Genomic DNA, 20,118 nt, shown 5'->3' on the forward strand with positions numbered 1-20,118 from the left:
AAATTATGCCTGAGAGTTTTTCATGTTAAATTAAGCAATTTAGTTTGTGGTTGTTGGAAAAAGGACTTTTAAGTTTGAGGTTAAAAATAACTCATGCATTTATGCACTATTTTTAGCCTTTTTCCTTTAAAAAATTTTTGTCTTAAAAGTTTTAAATTTCAAAAAATTTCTACTTTGTCACTGTCATTGATGTAATCAGTGCTAATTGAGAATTCTTGGGTATATTAATAGTCTGTCTTTATTTTTGTTTGGATCTTCTCTTTAATTGGTCTCAGCAAGACTTTTAGGGAGTGTTTACATTTATTAAATTTTAAATTGCCTTAACTAACATCTTTGGTATCTTCCACCCGATGAGTGTGAGTGTTTGTGTTTTCATCTGCACAAAAAATAGACTCCTACACTTATGAGTCATTGGTCCCTTTAAAAACTAGTGTTGGCTCAAATTATTCTTAATATATACTGACTTGCCTTTAGAATAATTGGCAGTTATTAAGCAAAATTTATGGGGTAATAAGAAAGAAGCATCAAAAAATGTAGGAGAGATTTTTTTTTTTGTAGGAGAGATTTTTTTAAGGCATTAACAATGCTATGAAATAAAGGTGAGTTCAGCTCAATTCATGTTTATTGAAGGCATCCTTGACATGTATTGGGGGTACAAAAGTGAATATATGTGACATGGTTCTTGTTTTCGTGGAGCCTGCAGTCTAGTGAGGGAGGCAGACAACTGTAATTTCTGTATATTACGTAGAAACATATGCAGGATCCCAATTCCTAATTCCACGCCTTCTTGCTTGATCAAGAAAATGCAATTGTAAAATTCCTAACATGTTTGAAATAATGGAAGAGATTTAAAGAACTGGGACAGTTTGACTTAGATACAGAGAATTGAAAATTGACCCCACCCCCACCCCCGCAGCACTGGCATTTAAATCGGAGAGCATAAGAGCATGTGAAGATTTTCAAGGAATGATGAGATTAAGATAGAAACATTGGAGATGCCATGTCTGTCAGCTTAGGCAGTTCCAAGTAACAGATTTTAGATGCTTGTAAGAAGAGGACTCAAAAATGGAGCAGTTTCTGAGTTGTCAGTGACTCAGTGATGCCACAAAGTCTGCCCCTTCTTTCTTTCTGTTCACTTTGCCATCTTGACCATGTTGGCTTTTTTCCTGAGGCTGTCCCTACTGTCAACAGTTGACTTAGGCAGCCAAGCTCCACATCTTTATTCACTGCATGCAGACACACGAACAAGAGAGCAGATCTTTTCCAACTGTCCCTTTTTATCAGGGAAGGAAGACTTTCCCAGAGAACCCTCAGCAGACTTCCTTATGGGTGCCTTTGACAGGATTAGATGACTTGACCATACCCCCAGCTGTAGGGAAGCTGGTAAAGCACGTATCAGCTATTTTTAGTTGATGTATTGGGAGGTGGGCTCTTCTAACAAAGGATAGGGGAGGAAATGTGGTTGTTTATTAGTCTGCCACACATAGGATGAAGAATTGAGGATCTTTTCTGGAGTGTATTCCTATATTGTGTAAAGATACTCCCTCTCAGGGAATGAAAATGTTAAATATTGTATTAGTGACTCTTTTGCTATTGCAAGGAAATTAGTGTTTTCCCATAAGTAATAAGACACCTAATATAAAAATTCTTTTGTATACAGTAGCCTCAAATTGCAACAAAATTAGTAGCCTACAGCTACTCAATTTGAAAACACAGCTCTGAATTAAGTTTCAGAGAATTAAATGTGGAAATTTAATCTTAATCTTCACAGGAAAGTGACATTCTATATATTATTCATATGCTTTGACTAAAAGTGTCCCATTTGATGGCACATACTATCAAAACAGTGAGTACATTTGAAGAATCTTATAAAACATTTCAGAGCATATTTATTTGATGTAAAGTATAGGTATGTCTGGTTCTAGGTATGTAGTAAACTCAGCTAACTCTGAAGCCTTTGGCTACAGATACCTAGATATAATAGCTAAAATATTTTTATTGCTTTTAAAGCTCTTAGCAGAGTTTATTTTAAACTCATAACTGCTAGAAACTAAGGGTAAACTAAAAGTCAGAGCAATAGGTGTATGAAGTGATACAGTGAAATTTGAAAAAAGGGAGCAGAGGTGTTGGGATGTGGGTAAGTCCTTGGTAAGGACTTGGGTTTTAATTCTCACACAGGAGCAGATTAGATTTTAGTTCTGTATGTTGTGGGAGTTGGAACAGAAGCTCCTGTATAATAGTTGAAACTTTGAAGGACTAAGTCTGTAGTGAAAGGTGGAACTCTGCCCACTGGCCAAGGGAAACATCAGAGAAATTGTCTTTGTCGGAAGGTCAAAGGAGGGCAGACAGGCATCCTGTGAAAAATGGGAACCTTTTGACCTTGTGCTGAGGAGGTTTGGAATTCAAACTTGCACTTTTCGTATAGTTTCATAGTCCCCAAGACAAGAAATTGACATAGAAACTGTTCTAATAAGGGGTTTAGGTAAAGAGAAAATATTAACATCCTTTGCTTTCTTTTGAGCAATTCTCAGAATATAGGTAGCAAGGCATATATTTTTCTAGGCAAGAGATTAAAAGAGTCGTATCTGGGGAATCTAACCAGCGTGAGGGGAAAGATAGGGATACCAGGATTTCTCCCAGGAAACTGCCTGACCATATCACTCTGAGGAGAAGACCACGATCCACAGGCCCCACCTGTAGAGCTTTCAGTTGGCAGTTTAAGCCAGAGCAGATAGGCAAGGGTTCCCCAGACATTGAAAGAAAACATCTAATGTAAATACCAAAGACCAGAAAAAGCAACTTTGAAACAGTGATGATGAAAGGAAATAGGAATTAAAAAGCAAAATAAATAAGCAAGACACCCAAAACTATTAATATTCTCAATGGGAATAAAGATATTATAGCCATGAAATAGGAAAAAGATACTATTTGAAAAGGAACATACAAAGAATATAAAAGAACATTATTATAGCAAAAATGAAAAAATCACTTGAAACAATGAAAATAAAGAAATCTCCCAGAAAGTAGAGCAAAATGATAAATTGAAAGTATGAGCGAAAATATAAGAAAATAGGAGGACTCATTCTATAGGTTCATTTTCGAAATAATGAGTATCCTAAAAAAGGGGGGAAAAGCCAGAAAATGGAAAGACAATAATAATTCCAGAAAATTTCCCCAGGACAGACATGAATTTCTAGATGAAAGGATTATCCACTTCATAGCAAGACAGTATCTTCAGGATATTTCAGAACAGGTATGAGAGAGAAAAGATTCCCACCCATCTCCAAAGAGGGAAAATAAAATAGATTTCAGGCAAAAGATCAGGAAGTAATGTGGAATAGTACTGTTCACATTTCTGCAGGAAGACCTTTTCCTACTCAAGAATTCATTCCCAGCCAAATTTTATCGATTAAAAGTAATATTAAAGAAATTTTCTGCCTTAGGGACTTAAAAAATTATCTCGAAAAAAAAAGAAAATAGGAGGACGGACTCATTCTATAGGTTCATTTTCGAATGAATATCCTTACTAAAAAAGGGGGGAAAAGCCAGAAAATGGACAAAAAAAAATAATGAAAAATAACCTACCAAAGACAGACATGAATTTCTAGATGAAAGGATTATCCACTTCATAGCAAGACAGTATCTTCAGGATATTTCAGAACAGGTATGAGAGAGAAAAGATTCCCACCCATCTCCAAAGAGGGAAAATAAAATAGATTTCAGGCAAAAGATCAGGAAGTAATGTGGAATAGTACTGTTCACATTTCTGCAGGAAGACCTTTTCCTACTCAAGAATTCATTCCCAGCCAAATTTTATCGATTAAAAGTAATATTAAAGAAATTTTCTGCCTTAGGGACTTAAAAAATTATCTCCCACAAACCTTCTTTTAGGATGCCACTGCTGAATGTGTTTCAGCAAAATACGGAAGTGAATCAAGAAAGGGAAGAAGGTTTGGAACTTGGAAATAGGAGATTCAAATCCAGGAAGAGGTGAAAGAATCTCCAGGATGATGGTGAAGGGAAATCCTGAGGTGACCGCTGTGCGGGAGGCCCGCTTTGGTAACCAGTCCGAACTTCAGCAGGTCAAAAGACTGGGAGAGATTTCGTTAGGGAAATAAAATTGATAGAATTCTGATTGTGTTTCAATTAACTAAGCAGAGATTTCATGAACTGGGGAAACAAGGATTGAACAACAAAAAAGTACATCGAAACTGAGCAAATTTTTAAAAAGAAAACTAACTATAGTATTTTAAAAAGTGTGCAGGAAAGGAAATGCAGTTGTGAATAGCTTTTTGACAAAGTCAAGGGAGTTAGATACAAAATTTTAACAAAGCCTGGTTCTGGGCTGATGGCATTTCCTGGGACACCTGAAAGAAACTACGTAAAACCACTTGGGAGCGACATTTCCACATCTAAGCTACGTTGAGATCTCACCAAAAAATAAAAGTAAAAACAAGCAAACACCAAAACCAACCAGGTCATCAAACAAACATACAAAACAAGCAAAAAACACGAAACCAAAAAGTTCTGCTGAAGATGAGCTTATAATTAAAAATTATAAAATACATGATTTTTTTTTTTACTGAAAAGAGGTGAGATAGATATTAAGTCAGTCATGCCTATAATGTTTGATATTTAAGACACTTAGGTTGATTATAATAGTAACATTTCTTTTCTAATTGAGACAAATTTACTTATACTGTGCAGTTCTACACAATACACAATGGCATTTTAAAGTTTTCTTTTAATGGATAAATGTAATTTTATTTCTCACTGATATTTTGATTATTTTCACAGAGTAAAAAGAAATTTGAAAGAGAATGTAGAGAGGCAGAAAAGGCACAACAGAGTTATGAAAGATTGGATAATGATACTAATGCAACGAAGGCAGATGTTGAAAAGGTAAGAAATAATCCAAATTGACTTTGATATCAAAATATTACTTACTTACATATCAAAAGGAGTTGTAGCATTGGCATTGGTATTAGACTTTCCCCAAGAGATATACTGCATCTAAATCTAAAATATACAAATATTTGCATACTTTATACATATTGGTCTGAGAAATTAATTAATATGTATTAACTTATTTATTGTAATGTCTTAACTGCATTCAAAATGCATAGGGAGATCCTAGCTGCTACTGGGAAAGAGCTTCTGTTCTATTCCAAAATAGGATAGAAGGTGTAAGGCAGCGGTTCTCAACCTTCCTAATGCCGTGACCCTTTAATATAGTTCATGTTGTGGTGACCCCCGATTTCATTGTGACAAATTGACCATAATTAAAGCATAGTGATTAATCACAAAAACAATATGTAATTGTATATGTGTTTTCCGATAGTCATAGGCGATCCCTGTGATAGGGTCGTTCAGAGATGAGATGAAGATCTCTCCTGGGCAAGTCCTGGTTGCTATGGTTTGGTGGAGATCAGCAGACAACGAGGGACCCAGGTTTCCACCCAGCTCCCAGGCTGACGATGAATGATGCCTGCTCAAGGAAATGCCTGCGGTCTCTCCATCCCACTGTTTCTGTCCATGTGATCCCTCTTTTTCTTCCTTAGCCCAGGAAGCTTTAGTCTAATGCAGTGGTTCTCAATCTTCCTAATGCCACGACCCTTTAATACAGTTCCTCATGTTGTGTTGACCCCCAACCATAAAATTATTTTCGTTGCTACTTCATAAGTGTAATTTTGCTACTCTTATGCGTAATGTAAATATCTGATATTCAGGATATATTTTCATTGTTACAAATTGAACATAATTAAAGCATAGTGATTAATCACAAAAACAATATATAAATATATATGTGTTTTCCGATGGTCTTAGGTGACCTCTGTGAAAGGGTTGTTTGACCTCCAAAGGGGTCGCGACCCACAGGTTGAGAACCGCTTGTCTAAGGTGTGTTGATAGGGTGTTCAAATGGGGGTTACATAGTGTGCTTTCCCAACTTTACAAAGGGAAAATAGGATAAAGCTGTCAGATGTGATATTAGCTGTTTGTTTGTTTATTCACTCATTCATTAATGTTGGAAAATGGAACTTTGTCTTGTCACTTACTGATTCTGGGCCAGATGTTCCTGTAACATAATAATTGGCTGGATCACCCCTGTAACTGCTGCTGCTTTTCCTTCTCCCCTGCCATATGCTCTTTATCTTAGAACATTTGACAAAAGTGATGCTGCTGAAATGTTGGGATTTTCAAATATAGATGAACCTTACTTTGCAGTTTTGTATACACAAAGGCCCATCATTGCTATATTTTCTTCTTATGATTTCATAATTTCCTACAGGATCAGAACAAGAAAAAGTAGAAGGAAGAGAAGAATACAGTTGATCCTTGAACAACTCATTGTCAAAAAAACACATAACATTCAAATCCCCCAGAATTTAACTATTGATAGCCTGCTGTTACCAATAACATAAGTAGTTGATTAATACATACTTGGTATGTTGTATGTACTATAAATCAGGGGTCGCCAACCTTTCAGACCACACAGACGACCAGTGGTCCATGGACCACTGGTTGGCAACCACTGCTATAGATTGTATTCTTATAATAAAGTAAGCTAGAGAAAAGAAAATCATCAAGAAGAGAAAATCATTAGAAGAAAATACATTTGCAGTGTTTATTTTTTAAAATTCACGTATAAGTGGACCTGTGCAGTTCAAACCTTTGTTGTTCAAGGGCTGACTATAATTTATTTTCTGCCTTTCATTTTCTTTACATTAAAAACCCTAAGATTATATAAACTCTATGTTATAGTTACTTTGAAGGTCTTCTTATATAACTTGTAATGTTTATATCTTGTCTACCCTATTTTTAATTACTTCTACCTCCAATGATAGTCCCTGTCATTGAAAATAATGGTCTTCAGATAGACTGATTTTTTTTCAACTTGAACACTTCATTGTATTGACCCCACTTGTCTGACCGTTCAGTTTTAGTTTCCTTGAGGTACCAAAAAATATCAAAAATTTATTTTTTCTTATAATAGTTTTCTAAATATTTGTAGCAGATTCTCTACCCATAGGTAGAGAACTATTGTGTTTTTTCAACTATTCCACAAGTGAAATAGCTTCAAATTATCTTTCAGTGTGACTATTTTCCTTTGGATACTCTTGAATTCATAAATATCCCACTTAAGTATGTTAGCTCAAGGTGGATATAATAATCCAGGTATGATCAGATCATTCCTGAATTCGATTACCTCTTTGTAATCGAATTACAAAGAGGTAATCGAATTCAGGAATCGAACACTAAATTTATGTTAATTGTAACCTACATGTAGATTGACTCTTTGGGCACCACATTGTGTGGATTGACTCCCATTGAGTTTATGGTTAAATGAAATCCCCATGTCTTTTCATATATGGTGTGGTATGAGAATGTGTATCTCTCTGTACTGTTGGTATTTTAAATTCATATGTACATCTGAATCAATTATTAGATTTGTCTGCTGTTAAGATTTTGGGATCCTGATTTTGATCATCTTTTTTCTTTCTTAGCATCGTCATACACATAGTGTGTTATCATTACTTGATAAAAATGTGGACCACAACAATTTAAACAACATTATTTATTTATTTATTTATTAAATGATTTATTCATAAACTTGATGCAAATTTATAAAATTTACTGTACATTGCCAAATCTGCAATGAAAAATAAACTCCAAATAAAAACACAAAGCATGCCAAATGTGCAGCTTAAACAACACTATTTACATGGGAGACTCCTTGCTGGTTGACACTGACTTCTTAAGAACTCCTTGACTTATTATCAAATACTGATTATCCTATACAGTAGGTCCCTGGGTTATGTCTGAGATCCGTTCCTACAGCGCGACGTAACACGATTTTCGCCGTAAGTCGGAACCTACCTACATAAGCACCTACATCACTCACATAGAGTACATACACAACAATAATGAAGTGAAACAGTAAAAAAAATTTAAATGAAAGATAACAGTTCCTGACCGTTACTTGTGGTAAATAAATAGTTAAAAACATAAAACACATATGTACATACATCAAAATGACGGAATTTCTTTTTTTTTATAAATACTGTAAATGGGAGATGGCGATGTAACCACGAAACGATGTACGTCGAGTCCAACGTAACCCAAGGACTGCCTGTATAATAAAAGGCTAATATGCAAATTGACTGAACAGTGGAACGAACAGTCGCTATGATGCGCACTGACCACCAGGGGGCATATGATCAATGCAGGAGCTGCCCCCTGGTGGTCAGTGCACTCGCACACAGGGAGTGCTGCTCAGCCAGAAGTCCTGAGCTGAGCTCACAATTGGCAAGTGCAGTGGTGGTCGCAGGAGCCTCTCCTGCCTCCACAGCAGCACTAAGGATGTCCAACTGATGGCTTAGGCCTGCTCCCCAGGGAGTATGCCCAAGCTGTCAGTTGGACATCCCCCAAGGGCTCCCGGACTGCAAGAGGGTGCAGGCTGGGCTGAGGGACCCCTCCCCCAAGTGCACAAATTTCGTGCACCAGGTCTCTAGTTGAATACATAATTTATGTACAAGGCACAGTTTGTATACTAGATAAATTAAGGAAACTCTTTAGCTGGACTCCCATTTAACTTACTTTTTTTTTCTTCATTTTGTCTACAGAGATATCTTCAAAGACTGGTCAAACATCTTGAAATCTAGATATAACATGTCTAGTAGTTAGTTTGCCTAACTTGTAGAATTTTAATGTTTACAGCTTCCTTTTTATTGCTCATTTGTTTGCAACTCCTTTAATTTTTTAGAGAATTAGGAAAACTTTGAGGATTTGCTTTAGGAACTAGAGAGTAAAGCATTCCTGTTGTAAGTGAACAGGGAGGGAAGGGAACAAAGTTTTTAGCAACTACTGATAAAAGTTTTAAAAAAGAAATGGGAGGGAGCAGCTAATTACTGATCTTTCTAAAGAAAAGGAAGCTAGTTGCACAACAGTGTGAACATATATAAACTTCTGAACTATACACTTAAAAATAATTAAGATGGTAAATTTTTTAAAAATATATTGTATTGATTTTTTACAGAGAGGAAAGGAGAGGGATAGAGAGTTAGAAACATCGATCAGCTGCCTCCTGCACACTCCCTACTGGGGATGTGCCCACAATCAAGGTACATGCCCTTGACCGGAATTGAACCTGGGACTCTTCAGTCCACAGGCTGACACTCTATCCACTGAGCCAAACCGGTTAGGGCCGTGGTGGGCAAACTGCGCTCGCGAGCCACGGTTTGCTGAGCTGCAGTTTGCCGACCACTGGGTTAGGGCAAGATGGTAAGTTTTGTTATATATATACATATATATACGTATATATATGTGTATATATATGTATATATGTGTGTATATATATGTATATATATATATATTTTACCACAATTAAAATAAAAAATAAATGCAATAATAAAAAAAGAAAGGAGAGGCAATAAATGTGAAGTCCAGAATATACCAGGGGAGGCTTCAATCATTTTAGCTTCCAGCCTTGTATTCCTAAATACTCCGCTGCAACCTTTGCCCCCAGCTTTAGGGATCACAACCAGTGACTTGGAGCAAAAGGAGTTTCCCCTGACAACCATTATGAATAGGGAGTCATTTGGGGAAGGGGAAAAATAGAAAGGAATGAGTAAATGTGTGTACTTAGGGTCCCAGGTTGGAACCTCAAATGTATTTTTCTCTAGAAGTACTTTGGACCATGGTGTTTAGTTTCCATAGTAGTTATTTAGTGTAAGTTTTAAGTCCACTGTGGATTAAATGGGCTTTTTAAGTGGGCTTATCGGAGATCTTGGCTACCACATATTTCCACATAGGTCAGTATGTTTCTGAGTTGAGAAGAACTAACTTGTGGACCTAGTGTTAGAGGTCAGGGTCTACGTTTGTAGAGACTGGAATTAGAATAATGGAATGTAGTTACAATGTGCTTTACAGTTTTCAAAACACTGTCATATAATATGATTTAGTCTTTGGAACACTGAAAAATTTTATTTTGTTTTGTTTTTAATCTATTTACAACAGTTGAGAAGTTTGTTTAGATTCCCTTCTAATATATCTGAAATGAATGATTTGTGTTAAGTTTGTAGTCTAACATTCTCACCACTGTAAATGATACTAAAATGACCCATTGGAAAAACATTTCTACAAGAGCTGAAAATGAATAGAACTATTTTCTAAATAAGCATTTCTTAAAGTGCCTGCAGTTACATATAGAGATGAAAATCATTGTTGACAATTACTTTATCCAAAATCATCTTCTTATCATTTTGGTTTTATTGTGATTCTGAGTTGGTTGTAAGCGTAACACATTTAAAGAAATGTTTTACTACTAACTTTTTAACTTTTAAAATATTCCTGATGCTGCTTTTCTCCTCTGATTAAAAGCTTACTGTTTCAGGCCATAATGTTTTCAAATATTTATTTAAAAAATGTTAACAGTCTCAATTTGGTAAGGGGAAACTTTGATTGGATTGTTGCCAGGGGGAGTACTCTTGCGCTAGACAGCGGTTCTCAACCTGTGGGTCGCGACCCCTTTGGCGGTCGAACGACCCTTTCACAGGAGTCGCCTAAGACCATCCCTGCATATCAGATATTTACATTACGATTCATAACAGTAGCAACATTACAGTTAGGAAGTAGCAACAAAAATAATTTTATGGTTGGGTCACAACATGAGGAACTGTATTTAAAGGGCCGGAAGGTTGAGAACCACTGCACGAGGAGAAAGGGAATATTACCATAGGGAGACTGTTCTGGCTATAAGATCTGCAAACATCTCCTTAAATTTTAAATGATATCAGTAGAGAAAATCTAGTTTTAGTATAACTTTTACAAAACTGTGTTAGCTCTTTAGTTCATTGGAATTGTATATTGTAATGTGCTCACCTAGAATTGGATGTGGCTTTTGACGCTGTACCAGAATCATTGGCATTGTCAAGGTGGCATTGATTTTGTTCTTGTTGATAATGATTTGGACCAATTTGCTTCTAGGCCAAACAGCAGTTGAATCTGCGGACGCATATGGCTGATGAAAATAAAAATGAATACGCTGCACAGTTACAAAACTTTAATGGAGAACAACACAAACATTTTTACGTAGTGATTCCTCAGATTTACAAGGTAAACTTTAAGTATATGAAATTAATCTAGTTTTAGCATTGGAATAGTCACTCTTTAAATGTAAAACTTGAATTTCAGGCACCAGTCAGAGTTTTTCTAGATTCATTAGTCATCAAGATTGGTAGTAAGAAATTATTATGGTTTTGAAAACTAAATATATCCTAACTTTGAATGATAAGTTTTCCTATAGATTTATTATTAGTCTAATAAACAGTCCACTAAAACAATGGCACTTTCTAAATAAATTTGAATGCTATATTATTAAGCATTATGACATAGGGGGAATTCATTGGAATTGTATATTGTAATCTGCTCACCTAGAATTGGGATGTAGCTTTGTGACACTCTATCAGAATCATTGGCATTAGTCCAGGTGTCAGAAATAAGTCTTATAAAATGTGTTTGCTAGCCTGATTTTTGCCTGCTTGTCTTCCTACCTGCCAGATCATAAATGTTATTTAGGCATGAACTTGCCTACAAATCCCATCCATCATCACTTGATGATGGCAGTTGCCAAACAGCCTCAGGTAAAGACCACAGAATTTCCATGAAGGTTAAATTGTTACTATCTATTCTAGAAAGAAGAGAAATTAGAGAAAAGGAATTTAGTGAAAGTGTTGAAAGAAGTTGGATCTAGGAGAGCAGAGCGTATGTGGGAAGAATGTCAGTTCAAATGTACTTTTTTCTTTGTAAGGCAAGTTAGAGGTACATGTGAAGCATCGTGAGAGGAGGTGGACTAGAGTGGGTATCAGATTCCAGTCATTTAATCTCGGGTATCTGTCCTGCCACTCCTCACTCTGTGGTGCTTTTCTAGGCTTATTAGCCAAGCCTTTATACTCTTAGGAGACCTTAACGTGGAGACCACCTACTATTTGTATTTTGGGACGTGGTCCTTTTGTTTAGACCTTGCTATGGAGCAGTCTAGCCATTTTGTGACAGCAGGAACAGTTTTTTTGTGTGTGTGAAATTGCAGGTCTCAAAATAAATTCCCAGGCTTTAGCACATAATTATATGAAGGCTATTGGAGTTTTGGGATTTGATCAGTGTAGCTGTTTCCTAGGAGAAAGAAAGGTCAATATTGGCAAATAGGAAGTGCCAAAAAAAATGTCTCTTAAGTTGTTTGGCTTCATATGTACCAGCATAATTCTTAGTGGCATGTGCCAATGAATTTTTGAATTGTGAGAATCCCTTATATGTACCTGTGGCTGTCTGTTTTCCCTCTTGTGCCCCCAACCCTCAGAGTGACAATACTCTCAGCTGTAGACTGTGATAGATCTGCGTACCTATTGGTATACAGTCAACTGTAAATCCTTGGTCCAGCCAGATCTTACCAACGTATTCTGAACTAACCTAAGGGTTAGAAGTCTCAGACTTCTGTATGTCATAGGCTAATTGCTTAAAAAGGAAAAAAGAAGCATCAAAATTCTGTCTTCAAATAAAACTTTTCCTGAAGTATTAACAGCATCTAAAGCAGTGGTTCTCAACCTTCCTAATGCCGCGACCCTTTAATACAGTTCCTCATGTTGTGGTGATCCCCAGTTTCATTGTTACAAATTGAACATAATTAAAGCATAGTGATTAATCACAAAAACAATATGTAATTATATATGTGTTTTCCGATGGTCTTAGGTGACCCCTGTGAAAGGGTCATTTGACCCCCAAAGGGGTCGCAACCCACAGGTTGAGAACTGCTGATCTATAGGAAAGAAAGGTGGAGGCAGTATGAATCAAGTATGAGAAAGGTGGGTAGGCTGTAGGGATATCTTTAGACCAGCAGTCACCAACTTGTGGTCTGTGGACCACTGGTGGTCCGTGAGGTCCAAAAGGTTGGTAACCACTGCTTTAGATGGTTTGAAAACCAGTGTTACCTGGTTTTTATTTCTTTTGCTATTTAACAGGCCTCAAGTTTTAAGTATTATAAGTTGATAGCACTTGTTAAAAGGCATTAAAAACAGTATAACTATTAAGGTAGAACTTCAGTTTTTTTTTTTTGAGGAGGGTGGGTTGCTTCAGAATGAAGAAAAAGATGTTTTTCTTTTTTTATTTCTGATTATTAGCAACTCCAGGAAATGGATGAACGAAGGACTATTAAACTCAGTGAGTGTTACAGAGGATTTGCAGACTCAGAACGCAAAGTTATTCCTATCATTTCAAAATGTTTGGAAGGAATGGTTCTTGCAGCAAAATCAGTTGATGAAAGAAGAGTAAGTGCTATATAATTATATTTGAATTATGTATTTGGTTTAGGTGTGTGGTTTAAGTTAGTAAAATGAATTGGAAAAGGGGTGAAGAAATTGGTAGTAGTTGATTCTAAATTATATTCTGTAGAAGAAAGTCTGGCAATAGATTGGACTCCTTTGGACTCCAAGGACCATTATAAATACTAAAATTCAAATTGTTTCAAAGAGAATCCTAACCCTTCCCTCGCCTGCCCCCACTAATTTTTCAGTTATACTGCAAGAATGTAATTAAGCTGTGACCATATTATAATACTATATTAACCTATTAGTTTAGTTCAGTGGTCGGCAAACTCATTAGTCAACAGAGCCAAATATCAACAGTAAAACGATTGAAATTTCTTTTGAGAGCCAAATTTTTTAAACTTAAACTATATAGGTAGGTACATTGTTATTAACTTAATTAGGGTCCTCCTAAGCTGGCCTTTGCTAAAAATGGCCTCAATCTGATTGAGGTACGTTCGCTGAGGTCGACCCCTTCCAACTCTCCCATCCACACTTGTCTTGTATACTTGTTTTGTCTATCTCCTTTCGTTCATCCTCTCTATAGGTCCTAGCCATCTCAACATACCTTTCTCAATCCTTGACACTACATCTTCTTTCACTCCACAACGTTCCCTAAAATTAACTTAATAAGCTTTACTTAAAGTTTTAAGTCAACTTCACACTGTATGTGTGTGCCTGCACGTGGTATTTTGTGGAAGAGCCACACTCAAGGGGCCAAAGAGCCGCATGTGGCTCGCGAGTCGCGGTTTGCCAACCACTGGTTTAGTTACAGGTTAGAGTAGGAGATGCTCACCGAGATCTAGAAGATTTTGGGGTTTTTTAATTGGGAACTCAGAGGTACATTTGTATATTGGCATGACTGGATCCAAGTTACAAATATAGCGAGGTCCCTCCTCTATCACTCTTCTTACCCTTTAGCAAATGATTGGTGGTGGTGGCATTAGTGACAAAATTAAGGTATCAGTTAAGGATGACTTTTGGCTACATGACAGGCAAAATGTACTATTAACAGTAATCCTATATAATAAAAGGCTAATATGCAAATTGTACCCTCAACTGGGAGTTGGTCGGGGAGTTTGACCAGGGGGTGGGCCTTGCCAACTGCCCGTGGCTCCTCCCCCTGGCCAGCCATGCCCCCCATCCGCCCCCATAACCCCAATCGGGGGTGGGGCTGGCCTTCCAACCACCTGTGGCCCCTCTCCCCAGCCACAGTCCCTCTCCCCAACCAGCCTGGCCTGATCAGCCTCGATCGGAACAGGCTGGCTGGACACCCCCGCCCCCCATCCGTGCACGAATTTGTGCACCGGGCCTCTAGTAGGGAATAAAAGAAGAGGTGGTTAGGGTGGGTAGGAGTTTATAGGATTAAAGTATTTTATTTGAAAAAATGAGTTTAAGATGTCATTAGAATACTTGGATAGAGTATGTATGTCCAAAATTACAATGTAATACTTATGCGAGTTTTAAAATTTTAGTTAAATGGTACTGAACTTTATATTTTCAAAGTTGCTTTTTGCACTCAGTACTGTTTGTGAGATCTTTTTCCGTTGCTCTATTGACATTCCTGAGTATGTATTTAATGTATTTTATTTATCCTTTCCCCATTGGATGAATGAAAACTTTTCTACTTGTCTCTTACTTTCTTTTATGATTAGATGCCCTTTTATCTGTTCCAAAGGTCAACTTCTTCATAGACATCTCAAAGCAAAAGGCCTTCTTCCTTTGAAACTTCTTGTAATTCTACTTGGGAATAACCTTTTCTATATTCCTTTCTTTCAGTTAGACCTTTCTTATCAGCTAACTAGTCCTCAGATGAATTTCAGTAGGGTAAAGCTATGGAATGAGAACACTCATGAATATTACAAATTAAGAAAGTGGTAATTTGTTTGTAAATTAGCATTGTTTTCTGTTGGGATTAAAATAGGGCTTATTGCAAAGTCACAGGAAGAAATTATTTACTTTAACCCTTAGATGCTTACTGTAGAATTATTTCTTTAAATTTTTTATTTCTTTTTTCTTTAATGGATTAAAGTTTTGAAAGCTAATGTGGTATTATGAACAAATGGAATGGTTTTTAAAACACGTTTCTTGTGTATAGGACTCTCAAATGGTGGTAGACTCCTTCAAGTCTGGGTTTGAACCTCCAGGAGACTTTCCATTTGAAGATTACAGTCAGCATATCTATAGAACCATTTCTGATGGGACTATCAGCGCATCCAAACAGGAAAGTGGGAAGGTGGATGCCAAAACCACAGTAGGAAAGGCCAAGGGCAAGTTGTGGCTCTTTGGAAAGAAGCCAAAGGTAAAGTCATAACGTTTCTCTCTGCTAATAGTTTTGTTTTAGTGTGTCACTTACAGGAATGTAGGTATCGAGTGGGTAATGGTTTAATATTAATAGAAAATAAATATGTTGAATGATTCAATTATTTTTCACTTATTAGAAACATAGTTTTATTCTTCCATAGTAAAAATTATTTTTAGATTTAACATTTGACCACCACTTAATAATGAATAAAATAATTTGTTACATGTCTCTTAATTATATGCTTTTGAAATTTCGTTTGTGTATAGTTTCAATCAAAATTTTTAAGGAAACATTATGATCTAATTATATAAACACTAAAATTGCAGTTCTCAATTGGAATGAATGATTGACCACAGTAATGATAAATACCAAATTAGGACTTCTAATAATGTTTTTTTTAATCATCCATGTGAATATTTAATGGGAAGGGCTCAACGTTTGTGGTTATTTGAAGTTTAAAAAAATCTATAGTTTACTAAGAAAATCTCACTCTTCTTGTTGGAACCTGTCTTTTGATATGTTGTTTATTTTAGATAGATAAATCTAGCTCAGCAGGTGAGCAAATGGAATAGAGGAGAGCTTAGTCTTTCTTAACAATTTAGTGATTATAATAGCATTATATCAGGAAAATAGATAATGTACTTTTAATCTATGTCTGTATTTATTAAAGCATACATCATTATTTTAATACATTTTTCTGATTTTGACATGAATGTAGATAAAATTATAATATGTGTGTATATTTAAAATCACCATTATAGTTAGCTAAAGCTTTATTCATGCTTTTAATAATATTATCCAGTCAAGAAGTTAAGAGTGACTTTGTCAGATCAGAGTAGCTAAGAGAGCTTAGATAAATAAGGAATACTGAAATTAAAAGAAAAATAAGGATGAAATAGAAATAGTCTGAAAAGAAAGCCACAAGTGTAATGAAATTTTTTTGCCTATTTGTGATAATAGTTACAGTTTTAACATTTTAATATATTTTTAAATGACATTACCTATTATAGATAGCTTTTACTGTCGCTGCTGCCTTTATTGCTGACAGCTACAGGTTAATAAAGGTAGTGCTAATATTCTAGAAATCAGAAGACAGTTTTAAAAATCTAGATCACATTGCTCTAACATTATAATTTGCGTACTCTATATTTCTAATCTGTCAGTTTGTAAAAAAATGATAAAATGAAATGGTACATTTTTAAAAGTAAATTTGACTTTTTAAAATGATAGTTTTGGCAAAACTATGTTAACTTTCTTATAATATTTTTATAGAAAGCTTTATTTGAGATATATTTTGTAAAAAGTATGTTGCCAAAAATAGAATTTTCATTTAGAAAAAAACTATGCACATTTGGCTTATTGATTCCTTTCTTTATTTCCATATTAGCCACAGTCCCCACCCTTAACCCCTACTAGTTTATTCACATCCAGTACTCCTAATGGGTCCCAGTTTCTCACATTCTCCATTGAGCCCGTGCATTATTGTATGAATGAAATAAAAACAGGGAAGCCCAGAATTCCTTCTTTCAGAAGTCTCAAAAGAGGGGTAAGTTTAATAATGGGTTAAAATGCATGATGGCCTATTGTGTGTGTAGTGTGGCTTTTAATACTCTCCACCCTCATTATAAGGCTCTCTCTCCTATAAATATGTAGTTTAAAAACACCACAGAATTAAGTATAGCTGCCCTCAAGTTAAAAATAACTCCTCTTTATAACATTTGAAATGCTCAACCATAAAAGAATGGTATTATAAAGAGGGTGCTGGGTACAGTCATATTAGCTATTTTTTGTTTATGTGAAATCATATGTCCACCATTGTCTTGTAATGTATTGACATTTTTAAGACTTTCAGTAATTTGTCACTGGAGTTACTCATGTAATAATTTGTCACGAATGATGACCTCTGCCAATTTATAAAGCATTATTTTGTTGACAAAAAATCAAGTTCAATTTTAATTGCCCTACTTTTTGAAGCATAAAATACAATTTCTAATAGTTAAAAAAAATTAAAGATAAACATGTTAAATATCAAGATTGTAGATAAAATTAAGATAATATATTAGAAGATAGTTTGTAAATTGTAAAGTCTATAAAAATAGTAGATATTATTGAGTAATGTTTACATGAAATTTGTTAAACTAAAAAAAAAGTAAAGTTTTCTTTTCCCCCAGAATTTTTTCTTTTTAAAAATTGGGCAGCCTTTGGCATTTACTTGATGCTCTGCAAATGAGAAAATTTAGAATAGTAAAAAGCAAATATTAAACTGTTTCTTAGCAACAACCATTATACTGCTGATAAATAAATTAGTGTTATTCCATTTTGTTAGACTACTTTTTCTTGTTTATGTTTGATTTTAAGGCTATATTTATAATAGTCATAGCTCATAATTTATATACATTTATGAGATTTGTTTACAGATATGAAAATCAAAGGTGTGATAACCCACAGAGTCTGTGTCATATGAAGTCTAATCATTCATTAACAGTAATATACTGTAGTTGGGTTCCCTCTTGCTAGTGTTCTCTCTCTCCCCTCCCTATTCCCCTCTTCCTTTCCACCTTCCTTTTCTCTCATTTCTTTCTTTTCTTCACTTTCCTTCCCTGATTAGCCTGTCTGTCTTCTTTCTTACTTTTTGCAGCCCTTTCTATCTTAAAACTGCTTTAGTTCAGTTTCCGTTTTTGCTAGTGTAGAACATAATAATTTAGGGCATGATCGCATTATTATCTACATTCCCCACAAAACAGTAATGTCAGTAATGCAGCAGAAATGTCTTAGTGTATTATGTCCCTTTTTGGACTTCCCTTTTTCCTATAATGAAACCAACTTTTTTACATCTACCTTACCTAATTCTGTATGTGGATGATATTATAATTAATGACATTTTGAAAAGTCCCTGTGAATGAGTGTGCATTATACCTATAGGCATATATGTAATAAGCAATGGAAATCATATTTGGGATTTCTGTTGCCTGAATTTGAGGGTAGAATTAATTCCTATCTTTTCTATGATGATTGAGAATACATTAAATATTGTTACATAAGTCATGAGAAATTACTATTTAGTAGCCATATTTTTGTGTAACCGTTTATGTATCCTACACATTGAGTCTACCAAGCCCAGTTACAGTACACTACACAGTATAGTCATGGAATATGAAGTAACTGTACTTCTATAAAAAAAAGTTTAGGCACTTAGTACTGTGAGCCCTAGAGAGAGAAGCTTAAATATGTGACATATTCATTCTTATTGGAGAAATTTATGGTTAAATTTTATTACTATAGAACTTGAAAGTATCTGCTTGGTCACCATCTTATTTCCACATATTGCTTTAATTTTAAATATAAGTATATTGTTTTTTTGGAGGGCCTAGTTCCAGAAAGCCAAAATCCTCCCACATTTTAATTATTTACCATGGAAAGAAAGAAGCAGTATACAAGATAGAAAATATGACAGACAAATCTATTAGGGGATTATAGGAGAGAGGAGGAAGGAAAGTTCAATTCTGCCTTGCTGTTGAGAAATTGCTTTCTTTTTGATTGGTTACATATATTTCAAAAGTAATCCATAGAGATGTTTTCCTTCCATTTCTCAAAATAGAAAAATAAAAAAAGATAAACTTTAAGAAGCCACATTTTGTGTTTTTACATAGATTTACATGCAAGTTAGTTAAACTTACAAAGTAAGTCTTAAGTTTTTTCCCCCCAGGTTTTTAAAAAAATATTTTTTATTTATTTCAGAGTGGAAGGGAGAGGGAGAGATAGAAACATCAATGATGACAAAGAATCATTGATTGGCTTCCTCCTGTAGGACCCCTACTGGGGATCGAGCCCACAACCTGGGCATGTGCCCTGATGGGGTATGTAACCGTCTCCTGGTTCATAGTTCAGCGCTCAAACCACTGAGGAACACCAGCCAGGCTTCCCAGTTTTGTTGAGAAATAATTGACATTCATCACTGTATAAATTTAGGGTATGCAGCATGATGGTTTGACTAACATATATTGTGAAATGATAACCACAATAGGTTTACCGTATTTGCTGGCGTATAAGACGACTGGGCGTATAAGACGACCCCCTAACATTTCCACTCAAAATACAGAGTTTGTTATATACTCGCCGTATAAGACTACCCCCTCTTCCGCACACCTTCCACACACCAAATAAAAGGTAAAACAATATCAGATTTGATTTTAACATTTTAATTTATATTCAAATGCTTATGACATGCAGGAAAACTGTCACAAGGCTGTATGTAATCAAACATATACATAAAACAGTGCAAGTTTATTACCGGTAAACATACCGGTAATTCACTAAAGAAAACACACTCTATAGACTGGTACCGTAGATGCTTCTCAGGAACACAGGCAAGCAGCCCACAACCTAGAGGGACTGTCAATGATAGAAGTAAGATAACAAATAGAGGTAGAGAGCAAGTGCCGGGCAAGTCCCTAGCAA

The 20,118-nt window shown here is 35.5% G+C and overlaps 1 protein-coding gene across 2 annotated transcripts in view; it reads left to right on the forward strand.

Moving 5' to 3' along the window:
- The window catches only part of FNBP1L (formin binding protein 1 like), a 63,584-nt gene that overhangs the window by 22,957 nt on the left and 20,509 nt on the right, over positions 1-20,118 (forward strand). The window contains exons 5-9 of one of the 2 annotated variants that reach the window (XM_015560331.1): positions 4,798-4,902; positions 10,987-11,115; positions 13,173-13,319; positions 15,454-15,657; positions 17,048-17,206. In XM_015560331.1, the coding sequence (XP_015415817.1) occupies positions 4,798-4,902; positions 10,987-11,115; positions 13,173-13,319; positions 15,454-15,657; positions 17,048-17,206 (744 nt within the window). The remainder of the gene's footprint in view (positions 1-4,797; positions 4,903-10,986; positions 11,116-13,172; positions 13,320-15,453; positions 15,658-17,047; positions 17,207-20,118) is intronic. The other variant, XM_015560332.1, reaches the window with a different exon arrangement.

This window comes from Myotis davidii, unplaced genomic scaffold, assembly GCF_000327345.1.
Source record: "Myotis davidii unplaced genomic scaffold, ASM32734v1 scaffold674, whole genome shotgun sequence".
Lineage (NCBI taxonomy): Eukaryota > Metazoa > Chordata > Mammalia > Chiroptera > Vespertilionidae > Myotis > Myotis davidii.